Source organism: Suncus etruscus, chromosome 17 (genome assembly GCF_024139225.1).
Source record: "Suncus etruscus isolate mSunEtr1 chromosome 17, mSunEtr1.pri.cur, whole genome shotgun sequence".
In the NCBI taxonomy this organism is placed as follows: Eukaryota; Metazoa; Chordata; class Mammalia; order Eulipotyphla; family Soricidae; genus Suncus; species Suncus etruscus.
The window spans coordinates 15,543,003-15,561,469 of NC_064864.1; the positions used below are offsets into that span (position 1 = coordinate 15,543,003).

General features: G+C 42.1%; 2 protein-coding genes across 2 annotated transcripts in view; one reads left to right on the forward strand and one right to left on the reverse strand.

The window, feature by feature from the left end:
* The window catches only part of PRKG1 (protein kinase cGMP-dependent 1), a 1,196,983-nt gene that overhangs the window by 541,114 nt on the left and 637,402 nt on the right, over window positions 1-18,467 (reverse strand). The gene's annotated exons all lie outside the window — the stretch shown is intronic.
* CSTF2T (cleavage stimulation factor subunit 2 tau variant) lies at window positions 9,091-11,267 on the forward strand. Its single transcript, XM_049764607.1, has one exon. The coding sequence runs from the start codon at window positions 9,101-9,103 to the stop codon at window positions 11,033-11,035; it is 1,935 nt and encodes a 644-aa protein (XP_049620564.1). The 5' UTR covers window positions 9,091-9,100; the 3' UTR covers window positions 11,036-11,267.

Sequence of the window (18,467 nt, forward strand, 5' to 3'; positions counted from 1 at the left end):
AGTAAACACTCAGAACCACTGGACATGGATCCCAAGCCAATAATAAATAAATGAATAAATAAACCAAGTTATTGAAATAGAAAGGCATAAGCAAAGCAATATGAAGAATATAAATCACATATAGGTTTTTGGTTAAGTAGTAGCATAATATTGATCCCTCTAATACCAGATAAAAGATAATGTATGTGAAATCAATACCCTATTTTAAAAGGAGTCTTTGATGTAAGCTTTAAAAGACAAGAGAATTTAGTCATGGGGAATGATGCAATAAACAGGGAAAAGAACACATCCCCCAAAGGAAAGAGTGTGAATAGAAATTAGAAGGTGGACAGTACAAATCACAGATAGTGAAAAGTGGTACAATTTGGTCAGGGCAGAATGTATTAAAGTGGAAGGGCAAGTTATGAGAATAAATCTGTATTTTAGAAAATGTTAAATGTTGGAAGAAAACTGCCACATTTTAAATTTTAAGTTACAATGAATTAAAATGGGCCAGGCATGTGGCCTCAGCAGCAAACTGCATGTCTTCAATGTATGATAGTTTGATTTGGTACCTGGGCCTACAGGGCAATGTGGGATAAACAGTTCATGTTCCAAAGCAATAATAAAACAAATGTAAAAGGTTGAATAAGACTAGTACTATTAATATATCTGCCATTAATAGTCTATGTTTATATTTCTTAAAGAGTACTACTAAGCTCATGCTAAGTTTACATTCAGGAATTTGATTTTTAATTTTCTTTTCTTTTTTTGTTTTGTTTTTTTGTTTTTGGGCCACACCCGGTGACGCTCAGGGGTTACTCCTGGCTATACGCTCAGAAGTTGCTCCTGGCTTGGGGGACCATATGGGACACCGGGGGATCGAACCGTGGTCCGTCCAAGGCTAGCGCAGGCAAGGCAGGCACCTTACCTCTAGCGCCACCGCCCAGCCCCTTTAATTTTATTTTCAAAGACAATCATTTGTTACACTTCTCACTGACTTTGTTTGTTTGTTTGTTTTTGGGGTGCCAGAGATAAAAAATACCATGCCTTCATGAAAAAATGTCCCACATCACTAATCATCAGGAAGATGCAAATCAAAACAACAATGAGGTACCATCTTAAGCCAGAGAAACTGGCACACATCACAAAGAACAAGAATAATCAGTGCTGGGCCCGGAGAGATAGCACAGTGGTGTTTGCCTTGCAAGCAGCCGATCCAGGACCAAAGGTGGTTGGTTTGAATCCCGGTGTCCCATATGGTCCCCCGTGCCTGCCAGGAGCTATTTCTGAGCAGACAGCCAGGAGTAACCCCTGAGCACCACCAGGTGTGGCCCAAAAACCAAAAAAAAAAAAAAAAAAAAAAGAATAATCAGTGCTGGCAGAGATGTGGGTAAAAAGATACTCTCATTCACTGTTAGTGGGAAAGCAATTTAGTCCAGCTTTTATAGAAAACAATAGGGAGATGTCTCAAAAAACTGGAAATTGAGCTTCCATATGATCCAACTATACCACTCCTATAAAACACAACACAAATATGCCTTCTGCACACCTATATTCATTGCAGAGCTATTTACAATAGCCATACTCTGGAAACAACCCAGATGCCCTTCAACAGATGAATGGCTTAAGAAACTGTGGTGCATATAGACAATGGAATATTATGCAACCATCAGGAGAGATGAAGTCATGAAATTTTCCTATATATGGATGGACATGGACACTATTATGCTGAGTGTAATAAGTCAGAGGGGAAGCTATAGATGCAAAATAGTATCACTGAGTATCTATGGAATTTAAGAAAAATAAGACATTATTGTAATAAATACCAGGAGACAATAGAGATAAGGCTGGAAGGACTGGCCACAATATGAAGATCACCACTGTGAGTACAGTTAGAGAAATAACTACATTATAAACTATCATGACAATGGTAGTGAGAGAAGTAGTATGTCTGTCTCAAATAGAGGCAAGGGCTGAGGGAGGAGAAAGATGGGTGGGGCATCAGTCATGGGACGTTTGCTCTGGTGAAGGTGGGTATTAGTTTTTTATGACTGAAACCCAACTACAAACATCTTTGTAATCATGGTGCTTAAATAAAAATATTTTTTTTAAAAAGAATACCATACTTGTTTATTCTATCTCAAAAATCTCTATATATTCTTGTCTTCTCATCTATTTTTATATACTAAATTTATTTAAATCTTAAATCCAAGCCATATCAGGAATCTATCTTTGGTGATCTAGACTACCTGCAATTCTACCTACTTACATATTTTTATCTTATTGTAATATGGAAAAGTGTCAGTGACCTGGGAATAAAGTTACAAAGTTAATGGCAGTAATGGCCTAATTTACTCAATTTGTGCAACCAATTTTGGGTATGTTGGTTAATGTTATAGGCTTACTTTTGTGCAAACTGGTTTGTAGAATTGCTAATTCTAAGGTTGTTTCTCATTATTCATATAACATTTACATATCCAGATATACTATTCTAAATTGTGATTATATGGTAGCCAAGAAAGCAATTCTGTTTATCACCTATGATCATCTTCTTTTAGTTTAGTTTTCAACTCTCATCTTCATCAGTATCCTAAGGAACTGACTAAAGTATAGATTTATTGAAACGTACACACATTTAATGTGTAGTAAATTTAGACTAGGACTCCAAATTCTGCAATTCTTGAATGTTTCCAGTAGATTTTCTTGCCAATATTTCAAAAATAACACTTAAGAGGACCTGTTCTTTAGGAATGTAAGGCACTTTGCTAACTAAACTGACTAAAGGGAGTCTAACTCTTTACTTGGCCAATGCTATAATTTAGAAGAAAAACCAGAGCTGGAGTTGAAGGAGCTTATATTTAGAATCCCTAAAACTGCATATGTTGTCTTGGGGACTGCCAGGGGACACTCCTGAGCACAGAGTCAGGTCGCCCAGAGCTCTTCTAGATGTGGCTCTCACATGAAAACAAAAGAACAAAAAGTAGAAGGAAATTTGGAATTCAACTAAAAGGCAGGTCTATTATCAGAAAAGTAAAAATAAGAAATGGTGTTTATCTACAGAAACATGGACTGAATTCTAACTTAGATGAAGAGATAGGAATTTTAGGAAGAACTATGCAAAAGGGCCCAGAGAGATAGCACAGCGTCGTTTGCCTTGCAAGCAGCCAATCCAGGCCCAAAGGTGGTTGGTTCGAATCCCGGTGTCCCATATGGTCCCCTGTGCCTGCCAGGAGCTATTTCTGAGCAGACAGCCAGGAGTAACCCCTGAGCAACACCAGGTGTGCCCCAAAAACCAAAAAAAAAAAAAAATAGAACTATGCAAAAGATAATATTTGACCTAATCCATACATATAAATATTTTTATTTTATTTTTTCCCTCCCTGGTGTAGATTACTGCTACTTCAAGCAATAATCAGCCTGAAGTCTAAGTGTGTCCATCAGTAATGCGATGCTACATGGGTAGAGCCATGCTGACAGCCACCAGGGCTGGAGAAGTGCTCAATAGTGCAGATACAGGGCGGAGTTGGAGTGTCAAATTGTGCCAAGAATCAAACTCAGGGCCTCTGGGATACGTACACCAGTTTCCTCCTAATGAACAAGCAAGACTCCCCACATCTTTAAGTCGTTTAAAAAATGATGGAACCTTAATTCCATTTTGAGCTCTCACAGGTGGAAAAATGTGAGGAAAAATTTTAGAACCACTTTACGAGTTAAAATACCACCAATTTGTTTGCTAGAGAGCTCTTCTGTCAGTCTGACAACTGTGTTCACCTGACCTAAAATCTAACTGATTTAGTTCTCTGATTTCTGTAATTTTGCTTTCAATTACCCCTGCAATTCTTGCAGAGTGGCCAGTTCAGAGTGAATGCTCGATAAGTGTATGTTGAATATATGAACCAGCTAACTTTCTTTTTATTTGTTCATTATTACAAATGATATTTTATTATATTTATTTTTAAATAATTTTATTTAAGCATCACAATTACAAACATGTTTGTAGTTAGTATTTAATTATATATTAAAAAAAGAACTTTAAGAAAAATAAAAGACATTCTTTCAATAATTTTCAGAGACAAAAGAGTGGAGGGCTAGAAGTTCCAGCCCACTATATGAAGCTCACCACAACCAGTGGTAAGTACAGTTAGAGAAATAACTACATTGAGAACTATAAATGTGACTGAATGAGGGAAGTAGAAAGTCTGTCTAGAGCACAGGAAGGGGTGGGGTGGGGAGGAGGGACACTTGGGATGTTGGTGGTGGGAATGTTACACTGGTGAAGGGGGTGTTCTTTACATGACTGAATCCCAACCACAATCATGTATGTAATCAAGGTGTTTAAATAAAGATATTTTCAAAAAAGAAATAATTGACTCTGATTTCAAACAAACAAAAAAGAACACCCCCTTCACCAGTGCAACATTTCCACCATTAATTCCCCCATATCCCTCCTTGCCCATCCCTTGCACGTATTCGAGATAGCTTTCAGATTAGTTATTTTGTTTGTTTGTTTGTTTTGGTTTTGGTTTTTTTTTTTTTGGTTTTGGGGTCACACCCGGCGGTGCTCAGGGGTTACTCCTGGCGGTCTGCTCAGAAATAGCTCCTGTCAGGCACGGGGGACCATATGGGTCACGGGATTCGAACCAATCACCTTAGGTTCTGGATCGGCTGCTTGCAAGGCAAACACTGATGTGCTATCTCACCGGGCCCAGTTTTGTTTTGTTTTGTTTTGTTTTAAGAATTATTCCTTTTATTTTGAATTTATTTGGTTTCTGAGTCACACTCTGTGTGTGTGTGAGGAATATTCCCAGCTCTGTGTTTGGGGCTGCTTACAGAGGTGCTGGTGAAGGGTGTTATGTGGTACTGGGAAATAAACCAAGGCCTCCAACATGCACACATGTTCTCAGTCCTTTGAACTCTCTCTTCAATATTGTTTTGTTTGTTTGATTTGGGCCACACCAGCAATGTTCGTGGTTACTCCTGCACTCAAGATATTACTCCTGTTGATGCTCATCGGACCATATGGGATACCAGGGATCAAACCCAAGTAGGCTGTGGGCAAATCAATGTCCTGCATGTTATACTATTACTCCAGCCCATTTTTATTTAATAACTCCTATATCTCATACCTTTTCACAGATTAGTAAATTAATTTTGGCTCGATGAACATGGTAAAACAAAACGCTACCTACTAGGCTGAGATTTATGAACTTAGAGAACTGCTCATATAGGAGATTCTTCTTTGATCTGAGAAATACTGAATCAGAGCAGAATAGGGGGCAGATATTAAGGCCTACCAAGTTAACATAAAATTTCATGGCCTAACTAGGTAGTCATGTGTGAGATGCACAGAATGGGATATTATCAGTGATAGGAGGAAAGCACTCTCCTCCCCATGAAGTACAAGGACTGGGTCATTTGCCTAATATGCGGCTGATAGCTGTTTGAATTTCAGGCACAAGTAGGAGTGATCCGAAAGCAGAGCCAGCTATAAACCCTGACACAACCAAATGTCCACCCTACTCTTCCCCATCACACACACAAAGAAAAAACAAATACAAACAAAAACAAGCCCAATCTTTCCCTATCAGATAAGCTGTACTCTTTTACAAACTTTCCATTATATCTCAGTAATTATTACTAGTCTCATAATCAATACATTTAACAAACACAATTACACACAAAATAGAAGTCAGAGTTGTTCCTAATAAATTGTTGCACATGGGGCCAGAGTGATAGTACAGTAGGTTATGTGCATGCTTTGCATGTGAATAACCTGGTTTTAATCCCTGGTATCTCCTATATGGCCCCCTAAGCACCGCCAGGAGTGATTCCTGAGTGCAGAGCCAGGAGTACTCACTGAGCGTACTCTCTGGGTGTGACTTAAAAACAAAACAAAATGTGTGTACCTTATTTTTAATTTCGTCGTTGAGACGATAGTGAAAAGAAAAATGGACTTATTTTTACTTTTCAAAAGCAACACAGCCTTAGCTTTTCTCTACTTTTACCCTCCCTAATATCATTAGAAACAGGAAGCTAGACTGTCTCTTTGACACAGCAGGAAGATTTTATTAAGACATACAAATACACATTACTACTTTCAAATAAATCTATCATTATACTGTTTAGCAGCTATGTCTAAGCCTCCCTTTAAGCATTAAAGAGCAGAAGTTAATGAACACTTGCATTTGTAGCTAAATCTGCACTCATTTCAAATATATTTACTAGAGTAATAGTAAAGTTTACATAGCAATTTCTTTTTTACAAGGGAGGGGGGCCACATCAGGTGACACTCAGAGGTTACTCCTGGTTAATAGCTTAGAAATTGCTCCTAGACCATATGGGACACTGGTGAGGGGTCGAATCGCCACCCATCCTAGGCTAGCACAGGCAAGGCAGACGCCTAACCACTTGAGCCACTGCTCCGGCATCTACATAACATTTTGTTGTTGTTGTTGTTGTTTTATGGCTCACATCCTGCAGTGCTCGGGGGTTCCTCCTAGTTCTACGCTCAGAAATCGCTCCTGGTTGACTCCGGGGACAAATGGGATGCCGGGATTTGAATCACCGTCCTTCTGCATGCAAGACAAATGCCCTACCTCCATGCGATCTCTCTGGCCCCTACACAACAATTTCTAATGCAATATAAAGGCACATAACCCTTCAAAGGGTACATTTAAAATAAAATATGCTCTCCTAAGAAGCTGGAGCCTGAGTGGCCGGAGAGATAGCACAGCGGTAGAGCGTTTGCCTTGCAAGATACTGACTCAGGATCAATGGAGCTTCGAACCCTGGCATCCCATATGGCCCCCCATGCCTGCCAGGAGCTATTCTGAGCAGAGAACCAGGAGTAATTCCTGAGCCCTGCTGGGTGTGGCCCCCCCATCCCCCTCCCCAAAGAAGAAGCTGGAGCCTGGACCTTGGAGTAGTGCAATTCTTAACAATAAAACTGTCCATATATAAATAAAACTTTTTACAATGTCAGGGATCTGACAGATCCCTGCACATCCAAGGTAAAGAATGCAGTTCAGCTTTTTCTGTTTTGAGGCCATAAGGGTTGCTAGGTAGGTGAATGGTTGGTATCAGGCAGAGCAATCCAATCCAGGGCTCAATCCATTTAAATTACCTCCCCCACCCAGAAATTAAATTTTTTCTAAATAATCACATTTGCAGGGGAGGGGTGGAGGTGAGGGCTGTCAGGGAGTGTCAGGCTATCCTGAGTGATTACTGTTGAAAACATATCCACCAATAAAATATTTCAGTGTGTAAACTATTCATTTTAATAATATAAAAACCTTTTAAAATATATTTACAAATTCATTCGTTCATTGTATGTGCTTAAAATATCTCAATTAGAACCCCTACATTGAATTAGAAACTCGAGATTTATGTATTATAGGACCTGAGAAAGCGCCCTAGCCCTGCTAGGTCACCCCCCAACTCCCACCCCCAACAAACGAGAAACAATGAACAATTTGTTCCAAAAGTCTTCCAAGAATCTAACGGAACATCCACTTCACACTTAAGATAAACAGTTAAAAGTGTAAGTTTTATTTTTCAGCTCTTGGCACATCTTAAGAGCGCAGCTGCAGTCAGTGGGCATTGAGCTGACCCAGGTAGGAATCATCCCTATTGCGCATGTTACAGGGGGTCTGGTGTTGGCCTTGCAAGAAGCCTGAACTCCAGGTATCCCATTGTCACCGAGTCCCTCCAAGAGTGACTCCTGAGCACAACTGGGTGTGTCCCCAAAAGATAGAGATGGATGAATAAATAGGTGGGTAGGTGAATGGATGGATGGGATGGGTGGGTAGATAAATGGATGGATGGGTAGAGATAGGTAGGTAGGTAGGTAGGTAGGTAGGTAGGCAGGCAGGCAGACAGGCAGGCAGGCAGGCAGGCAGGTAGATGGATGGATGGGTGGATGGGTTGGTGGGTGGGTAGATAAATGGATGAATGAGTAGATAATGATGAATGGGTGGATGGGTTGGTGGATGAGTGGGTAAATGAATGGGTAGAGATAGGTGGATAAATGGATAGATAGGTGGGTGAGTAGGTGGATAGATGGGTGGTGGGTGGATAAATGGATGGGTAGATACAGATAGGTAGGTAGACAGATGAGATAGATAGATATAGATAGGTGGATGGTGGATAAAGACAGAGATAAGGAGAGACAGAGAACACCCACCCAACCCCAGTCAACTTCTGCCTCTCAAACTGCCAACCAAGGACCAACAATTCATTCCTTCCCCCATTGCCGAAAGGAAGGGATGAAATCCTACGTTTAAGAACCAAAAAAAAAAAAAAAAAAAAAAAAAAACCAAAACCTTAAATTAATGCAACATATGCCCTAAGGCCACTAAAGGCCATTATCAATGACTGACAAGCTCTAATCATACTGAGGTAGGGGAAGACAGGATTGCGAAAACCTCCATTGCATTTGCCTGAGGGAGATTAAAAAAATAAAATAAAAAAGTTCAGGTGTGGCCTGCGGAGGCACCACAGGTGGGGCGAGGGAGGCTGAAGCGAGCGCGCCCATTGGGTTTGCAGTCAGGATTCTTTTCTAAAATATGCTTTTTCCAGAAAAGAAGCTGTCTGTTCAAATTCCTGTGGAGAAAACCCTAAAAATCTGCTTCCGTAACGAAGAAACATTTTCCCTTCAACAGCTTTCAAGTCAGGCTGAAGAGACTTAAAAAAATCCTCTGAGGGAAGACAAACCCGCACTTCCGCCAGCGACCGGAAGTACGCTTCAGCCACATCTCGCGAGACCGCTTCTCCGCGATTCCCGCGGTAAAGCCGGCGCCGCCATCTTTACTGAGGACAAACCCCCACCTACCCTTCCCGGGCGGTCTTGAGTTCGCTAAATACAGTCAGAAGAATGAGAAACGAGAGAGAACTAAAGATGTTGACAGGGATGCGCTGAAAACCGCGAAAGCCACAGAACCGGGGAGTCTTTTACAAGCGAATCTCACGCGCGGAACCAAAGTGCTCGCGGTCCGCGGAGCGGGCGGAACCATTTCGGCGCAGCACCGGAACGCACGTTTCCCACCCGGACGGTGAGCACCACTTCCGCCGCAGACCGGAAGCGGAGGGCGGGCGAGAGGACGCCGCTGGCGGAGGCAAGATGTCGAGCCTGGCGGTGCGAGACCCCGCCATGGACCGCTCCCTGCGCTCCGTGTTCGTGGGCAACATCCCGTACGAGGCGACGGAGGAGCAGCTGAAGGACATCTTCTCGGAGGTGGGCTCGGTGGTGAGCTTCCGCCTGGTGTACGACCGCGAGACGGGCAAGCCCAAGGGCTACGGCTTCTGCGAGTACCAGGACCAGGAGACGGCGCTGAGCGCCATGCGCAACCTCAACGGCCGCGAGTTCAGCGGGCGCGCCCTGCGCGTGGACAACGCGGCCAGCGAGAAGAACAAGGAGGAGCTCAAGAGCCTGGGCCCCGCCGCGCCCGTCATCGACTCGCCCTACGGGGACCCCATCGACCCCGAGGACGCCCCCGAGTCCATCACGCGCGCCGTAGCCAGCCTCCCGCCCGAGCAGATGTTCGAGCTCATGAAGCAGATGAAGCTCTGCGTGCAGAACAGCCACCAGGAGGCCCGCAACATGCTGCTGCAGAACCCGCAGCTGGCCTACGCCCTGCTCCAGGCCCAGGTGGTGATGCGCATCATGGACCCCGAGATCGCCCTCAAGATCCTGCACCGCAAGGTCCACGTCGCGCCTCTCATCCCAGGCAAAAACCAGCCCGTCTCCGGGCCCGGGCCCGGCCCTGGACCCGGCCCCGGCCCTGGCCCTGGCCCTGGGCCCAGTCCTGGGCTCTGCCAGGCTCCTGGGGTGCTGCTGAGTCAACCGAATCCGTCTGCGCCTCAGCCCCAACATCTGGCTCGGAGGCCTGTGAAGGATATTCCGCCTCTCATGCAGACCCCCATTCAAGGAGGCATCCCCGCTCCCGGGCCCATGCCAGCTGCCGTCCCCGGACCCGGGCCTGGACCCGGGCCGGGCGCCCTCACTCCTGGCGGGGCGATGCAACCCCAGGTTGGAATGCCAGGGGTGGTGGGGCCGGTGCCCCTGGAGCGTGGGCAAGTGCAGGTGCAGGTGCAGATGGCGGATCCCCGAGCCCCCATGCCCCGTGGGCCCATGGCTGCCGGCGGCCTCCCACCTCGAGGACTGTTGGGAGATGCGCCCAATGACCCCCGTGGAGGGACTTTGCTTTCCGTCACCGGAGAAGTGGAGCCCCGAGGCTACTTGGGCCCCCCACATCAGGGGCCCCCCATGCACCATGCCTCTGGGCATGACGGCCGAGGCCCCTCGGCGCATGAGATGAGAGGAGGCCCGATGGCAGATCCCAGGCTGCTCATTGGGGAGCCCCGGGGGCCCATGCTCGATCAGAGAGGTCTACCGATGGATGGCAGAGGTGGCAGAGATGCCAGAGGTCTGGAGGCGCGGGCTCTGGAGACTGAGGTGTTGGAGAGCCGCGTGATGGAGAGAAGAGGAATGGAGACCTGCGCCCTCGAGAACAGAGCCATGGAAGCCAGAGCGATGGAAGCACGAGCGATGGAAGCCAGAGGAATGGAGATCAGGGGCCCTGTTCCCACTTCGAGAGGCCCCATGACTGGTGGAATTCAGGGTCCTGGACCCATTAGTATGGGGGCAGGTGGTCCTCAGGGGCCCAGACAGGTCCCCAATATTGCTGCGGTGGGCAATCCTGCAGCTGCCATGCAAGGAGCTGCCCTGCAGGGCCCTGGCATGCAGGGGGTAAGCATCCAGGGAGCTGGTATGCAGGGAGCAGGCTTACAGGGAGTTGGCATGCAAGGAGGAGGCATGCAGGGGGCAGGCATGCAGGGGGCTGGTATGCAGGGAGCTGGTAAGCAAGGTGGAGGCCAGCCCAGCAGTTTTAGCCCCGGGCAGAGCCAGGTAACTCCACAGGATCAAGAAAAGGCAGCTTTGATCATGCAGGTTCTACAACTAACCGCTGATCAGATTGCCATGCTGCCTCCAGAACAAAGGCAGAGTATCCTGATCTTAAAGGAGCAGATCCAGAAGTCCACTGGGGCTTCTTGAAAGGGCTTAGAGAATACTTGCCAGTAGGCCCCAAAGTTTTTTCTGTAGTATGGAAAATGGGCGCAGATAGCTAACTTGAATGATTAGTGGTATTCCACAGTTCAAAACTTAATCTCATTTTTTTTTAAACTGGTTTACATTGAGGGAGGAAGGGGTTGCCTGTTCACTGATTCATTGTAGATGCAAAAATAACAAGAGTACTTTATACTAAAGATTACAAAAACATGCACTCAAAAAATTACATTGTTCGTTGCATTTTTAGAATTTAAAACTGAAAATGCAACGATTAAGGTCATCTTTTAAATGGTAATATGCTAAGATAGTTAATTGTTTGTGGTTGTGTAAGAACTTTTACCTCAATATTTAAGATACATTTTTTGGTGAGCCATTTAAAATATAAAATCCTATTTTAGGGCGATAAAATGCTGTGCTGGCTAAAATTTTCTTTGAAATTATTTTAAAATATTAGACCTGGTGGCAGAAGTCTAAACTTGTGGTTTTGATTACTTTTCCCCTAAAACTGCTACCTGAAAAGTTGAGGAATGTGTGTGGTTCCAGTCCCATGTCCCTGTCCATTTTCTCCCTGCTCCCCCAATAGAGAGCATAAGAATTGTGGCCTGGCTTAAATGTCATGGTTTTGCTGACCCAGGTCTGGGATCAACAACTAGTTTAAGTCTCTTCTGATGAGATTCAGTTTATAAAACACTATATTTCCCAGTAGTTTTTAAACTCTTAACCTGAATTGAGTACTTATCTTACATTGTAATTTGTAAAAATTACTGCGTAAGGACTACTAGTTAATGTTGCTGAATAGTATATACAGCTTTGAGCTCTTAATAAGTAACGGAGGGCTTCATTCAGTAAAGTACAAATGTTCCTGGTAACTAGCTTCTATATATACAGATGGTATCCACCAGGTTAATCATAATTGAGTTACAAGTATTAAAGCAACATTTAATAAAATGTCCTTCACTTTTCTTAATTCCCCCCAAAAAAATTTCTGGTCACTTAATATATTAGCAGAATAATTTTGAGGCCCAGTCAGGCAGAGATGCTATTATAGTAGTATAAATTCTCTGCACAGTTGTTATTTTCTTACAGATAGTAAAGGCAGTCCTAATAAAAATAATCCATGAGACATTTAAAAGTAGGGAATAAGGGGCTTAATATTTCCTTTTGAGTTATTAGATTATTTTTAAGCCTCGAGAAAATGGTAACAAAATCTGTAAAATACCAAATAGTAATTGGAAGAAGCATAAATACCCAGTTAACTCCGTACTCTTTCTCTGTAGAAGAAAAACCCATTACAGAAGGGGGGAAAAGTCACTTGAAACAAGATAGCAGATGAATATTGTCCCCATTTAAGGTTTTTCCATTTTTAATGGGTAATTTACAAAATTTTACTTCATATACTAATTACTTCCTGTATTGCCACTGTTGTATTATCTCTGCTGTTCATACATTGTTCCCAGGTTTTCTATATACTTTCCCCCAAATTGAAGGGTTTAATTCTGCTTTACGAGAGTGCTAGTCTTCATTAATATTAGTCACAGAGCTGATGTGGGTATTTTGTAATATACATGCTTTATCCCAAAGTTTTATCTATGGGTTCTAAGGAAAAAAGTGTTGTACAATATTTGCATTGTTTAATGTGGATAAATAAAAATGTTTAAGACATTTTTGTATCTGGCATATTTATTTTTAATGTATTTTTTTAAAGTTACATATTTGGGGCAGGAGATACATAATAGTAGGCAGGGTAGGGTACTGCCTTGCAAGCAGTCATCCTAGGTTTGGGCCTCTGCACTTAATATACTGCCCTGAACATTGCTAGGAGTGATTTCTGATCACTGAGACAGGTATAAGTTCTGAGCACAGTCAGGTAGGGCTCCTGTCCTCAAAGTAACCAAACAAAAGATTGTATTTTTGAAAATTCATGGGGCGTGAGTAATAAAAAATGAAATTGCAGGTCTAGGTCCATTTTTAATACACTTTAGAATTGAAGTAACTGAAGTTCATATTCTATGATTGGCATCAATAACAAGATATTGGTTATTACTGCTGTTGAATCAGATGTTCAACTTCCATTTGTTTCTGTTTGTAAGAATTATTCTAGAAACATCTTTATTTTTTTATGGCAACATTTATATTGCAATGCACTATTCTACCCCCTAACCTTACCCATCTAGTAGATGAAGAATTCCAATCACAGGTAATAAGTAATCGGAGATAAGAAATAAGTGTAAAAAGGGTAACAGTTTTGAAGGAGACAGTCCCCATTAGTAGAACCAGGGAAAAGAGTTCAAGGGAGTGGAACCCCAGGTATATCATCCAGCGTTGCATATTCCCGAGAACTGACTGTAGAGTAGCCCCTCCAGTTGGAGCCCAAATATACATAACGTTTTTTTGTTAGGAACACAGAGTCTCAAAATGTTGACTTTTTTTTTGCTTTTGCTTTTTGGGCCACACCTGGTGATGCTCAGGTGTTACTCCTGGCTATGTGCTCAGAAATCACTCCTGGCTTGGGGACCTTATGGGATGCAGCGGGATGTCTTAATACTTGAGTCACTGCTCCGGCTCCAAAATTTTGAATTTTTTTTTTGGGGGGGGCCACACCCGGCGGTGCTCAGGGGTTACTCCTGACTGTCTGCTCAGAAATAGCTCCTGGCAGGCACGGGGGACCATATGGGACACCGGGATTCGAACCAACCACCTTTGGTCCTGGATCAGCTGCTTGCAAGGCAAACGCCGCTGTGCTATCTCTCCGGGCCCCGAAAATTTTGAATTTTTTATCCCACAGAACAAATGAACTCTTAACAGCTCTATGCATTAGGATGTAAATTAGTAGATGAGATCAATATTTTGGAAACCTAGTAAAATATCTTCTCATTTCCAGTTTACTACCTGCCCAATATATAGATAGAATACAGACATTTAATGGCAATCGTGAAAATAAGCAGCATAAGCTTACAGTTTAGAGCCTGGTGGTTTTTGGGCTAGTCTGGGCTTTGTGATTAGAAGTGACACCTTTGGAAATGCTCAAGCTATCAAATCTGCTTTGAGCTTTGAACCTGTCCCAATTATCCCTCTGGCTCCCATTAAATGTTTTACTATATATTCCTTATTTACAATGCCAAAAATTTTGTATTCTCCCAATCAGGTTGTAAATGAAATCACATATTGATGAACATGAGGCAAATACTGACATAATAGCTTTTGTATTTGGAACACACCCAGCAATGCTCGGGTATACCCCTAGTTCTTTGCTTAGGAATCACTCCTGGCCATACTCAGGGGCCCTTATAGGATACCAGGGATTGAACGTGGGTTCACTATGTGCAAGACAAGCATCTTATCCACTATACTATCTCTGGCAAACATTTTTGGTTTTGTTTTGCAGCTACACACAGCAGGTACTGAATGGAGGGAGGGTGTAGGTAGGGAGAATACTGGCTCTGTGCTCAAGAGTTGTTCCCAATGATGCTTGGAAAATATATGGTGCCAGGGCCTTTAGCTTGCAGAACGTGATCCAGAAATCGAGCTGTCTGGTCCTTATAAATGCCATTTTAAGGTGTTTTCTTGATGGGTAGTACATTTTTTTTTTTAGAAATACGAAATGACTGATTTTAATTAGTATCGCCCTGGTAGCCCTTTGCTTCTTATTTTACTGGTGATTAATATCAGAATAATTAATGGTTTAATGTTTGCTAGTGTTCCAGAGCAAATTAATTTGGAGTTTGAAAGATTCTCTTAGGTTTGATGAGGTCAAAAGGTAAATATATGCAACAACTGAATGAGGCAGAAACATCAATATATCTCTTGTAAGTGATAACTTGTAAACTATATAGAATATAGATTATATATGATAAAACATCAATTACATTTTTTTTTTTACAAAAGACTATTGTCAGCTAATATGTAGATTTCTGATTTTGGATTTGCTGATCTCATCAGTCTACTTAGAATGTTCTTTAATTAAGAACTAATTAAAATGGGGTCCGAGTAGTGGCACAGCGATAAGACATTTGCTTTGCACATGGCTGACCTAGGACGGATTGTGGGGCTGCAGTTACATCTCCCGGCGTCCCATATGGTCCCCCAGGCCAGGAGCGATTTCTGAGCACATAGCCAGGAGTAACCTCTCAACATCACTGTGTGTGGCCCAAAATCAAAAAAAAAAAGAAAGAAAGAAACATTTTAAGGACATTTTAATATATAATATGAATATCAAGCTTATGGTACATTCGTTTCATATATATGTAGCATTTCAGGTTTTAAATGAACCCACTATTTTCATTTTGTTACATCTTTTAGATTGAAGTTTATTTCATTGAAAATTTAATTCCATATGTATAGTGTATAGTGACACTATAGAGCATACATTATTTCTTTTTTTTTTGGGCCACAGCCAGCAATGCTCAAGGGTTACTCCTGTCTCTGCAATTACTAATCATGGTACTTTAGGAACCAGATGGGCTTTGGAGATCAAACCTGGCTTAGCTTTATTCTCTAGCCACTGTATTATTTCTCTAGTCCCTGCAGAGCATTCTTTAAATTTTTTTTTATTTATTAACTTAAGGTTGATCCATTGTAATTTTATGTAATGGCCACATGATTATTTTGTGTTTTTGGTATCATATTCAGATATGTTCAAGGTTTATTCCTGACTGCACTTCTGGTCAGGGCTGGGGGACTACATGTGGTTCTTGTTTAAAATCTTTTGTTTTGTTTTGGGGCCACACCTGGTGATGCTCAGGGGTTACTCCTGGCTTTGCGCTCAGGAATTACTCCTGGCTTGGGGGACCATATGGGATGCTGGGGGATCGAACCGCGGTCTGTCCTAGGCTAGCGCGTGCAAGTCAGGCACCTTACCACTTGTGCCTCAGCTCCAGCCCCTTGTTTAAAACCTTACATGCTTTACATTGTTCTTAGATTAAAACCCCTCATTCTTACCATATCCTGTTAATTTTAAGCCATTCTTTCTCAGTACCTGATCCCCTGCTTGCTGCTACTGACACTTTGGGCCTGACTTCATTTTCCTTAAACTTAACGAGCTCTTCTCTAGCAACTTCTTTCCCTTGTTCTTAATCTCACTTTCCCAGGCCTGTGATGACAACAAAAAATATGACAAAAGGGAATTTAAATTTACCAAAATGGCTTTTCCTCTGTTGGCACTAAAGATCAGGAAATATAAAAAAATCCCTACCCATATGAGATAGGAATACAGTTCTTTATACATTTGAGTGGCTCAAAGGTAGCTCAAAGGTTGGGTACCTTAGAGAGAGATGAGGCTATAAATTTGAGCCAGGTACTGGCCCACATGTTTAGTACAATCCCTGTGAGCACCACAATTAAAGTAAAAGCACTGCAAACAGCTGTGCAATAACTAGCCCTCAATACCACTCAAGTGTGGGACCCCAGTTACCAAGTATGTGTGACCCTCAGTCATCAAAACCATCATCACCACAATAGAAAACAGGAGGGGGTGGGGAGTAAGAGCTATACTGCAAAATGTGTAAACAAATTTCTTGTTCATTTGGAGGTAAATTCAACATATACAACAAATTCAAAATATACAACAGCAAAGCTAACAAAATACAAGAGTTGAAAATTGTTGAGAAGTCATCTACATTTGTATTTAGTTTAGATATCTGACAAGATTTTTGTGGAATAGAGGTGAAATCTATTACATCAAATTAGAAACAATAGTTCATATTTATCATATACTAGTGTCACAACAATCATTTGAGTTAATCTCGGCTGAAATGTTAATAACAACTGATTCTCTGGGCTAAAAGTCTTTCATTAAAAACTCATAAAAACTGAGTTATCCTGGGCAGAAGCAGTGGCGCAAGCAATAGGGCATTTGCCTTGCATGTGCTAACCTAGGATGGTCCGTGGTTCAATCTCCCCATGTCCCATATGGTCTCCCAAGCCAGGAGTGATTTCTGAGCACAGAGCCAGGAGTATCCCCTGAGCATCAAACAGGGTGTGGCCCCCAAACAGACAAACAAACTGAGTTATCCTGTAATTTGAATATCTTGGTCTTCATGGTAAAATACTTTATCCAAACAGGAACGCTAACTTCAAAAAAGGATACCATCTTTGGCAAACAAGTCTCTCAGTGATCCAGACTTTTCTAACCTTCAGCTTTGCAACAGAAGAAATCTTAAAACCATAGGCTCAGCACACTTATGATTCATGAGACTATATCTTCAGCAAAATTCTGCTGTGAATATTTTTTAAACCTCCTTTATAGAATTTTGGAAGAAATAACCAAAGTTAAAAACATCCTCCCAGCTTAGTTTATTTTCAACAGATTGTTAGAAATTGTATGAAAACAATGTTGCAATTTATGAATTTATTCCTTTGCACCTTATCTTTGATTATGATCATAATTAAGAATACAAATTAATCAAATTGATACTTATACTTTAGAGAAACTGAGCTTTTTCATTAAAGAAAAGATCAAATGACTGTAAATCATTGTAAAAAGTTTACAGTGACTCGGTGACTGAATTCTTGATTGCTAGCAAACAGTTTGAATTCCAGTTAGTCTTTCAGATCTGGGAGGTAGCTCAGCCTTAGAAGTAGAACATTTGCTTAGCAGATGTGAGAACCAGGGTTGAATTCCTAGCATTGCAGGGGTTAAAAAAAAGAAACTATCTTTTAAGGGATGATAAAAAAAAATGTTTGTGAAGCTGCAACAGCAACCTTGGAACACCAGACTATTATTTTCACCTGTATCCACACACTATTCCAATACTGACTTGGGTTTGTTTGCTCAGAGAGGAAACATGCTTCAGGAAAAAGTTTTGTAAATTGAAAGGAAGAGAACTAAAGGATTTTTGGTTGGTAGGAATTTGCTTGTCATTGCTTCTAGACAGAGAAATCTATTTCCCCTTGTGCCTATGCTGAGTTGTGCTAAGGAGCTGACCCTAATCTCTTCTGACTACTTTGACCATTCTCTTTTCCCCAGATTACTGACAAGGCATCAACCCAGCAAGGGTTGTTGGTTGTGAAAGCCACATGCCATGCCTGCAAATGGAAAACTCACACTGCTACTGGAATGGAACTGACTTGTTTACCCTAATTTAATAGAATAAAAAATATATACACATTGAGGTCAGAGAGATAATGCAGTAGTTAAGGCAGAAGCCTTGAATATGACCAACCAAACCCAGTTTGATTCCTAACAATCCATGGGACCCCTTACCTTCAACTTCTAAAAGTGGTCCTATAGGTACCCCCATGCGCTACTGGAGGGCCCAGAGTAAAATCAACCACCTCTGGATCTAAGTAGAAAAACATCTTCAGGTCCAATCACTTGCCATATATCATCTCTAATTTTAGAGGTACCTTGGAACCTGGGTCTGAATTTGTTTACAGTGTAAAGAGTCTGATCTAAGGCCTAACAGTGTAGCATGAGCTC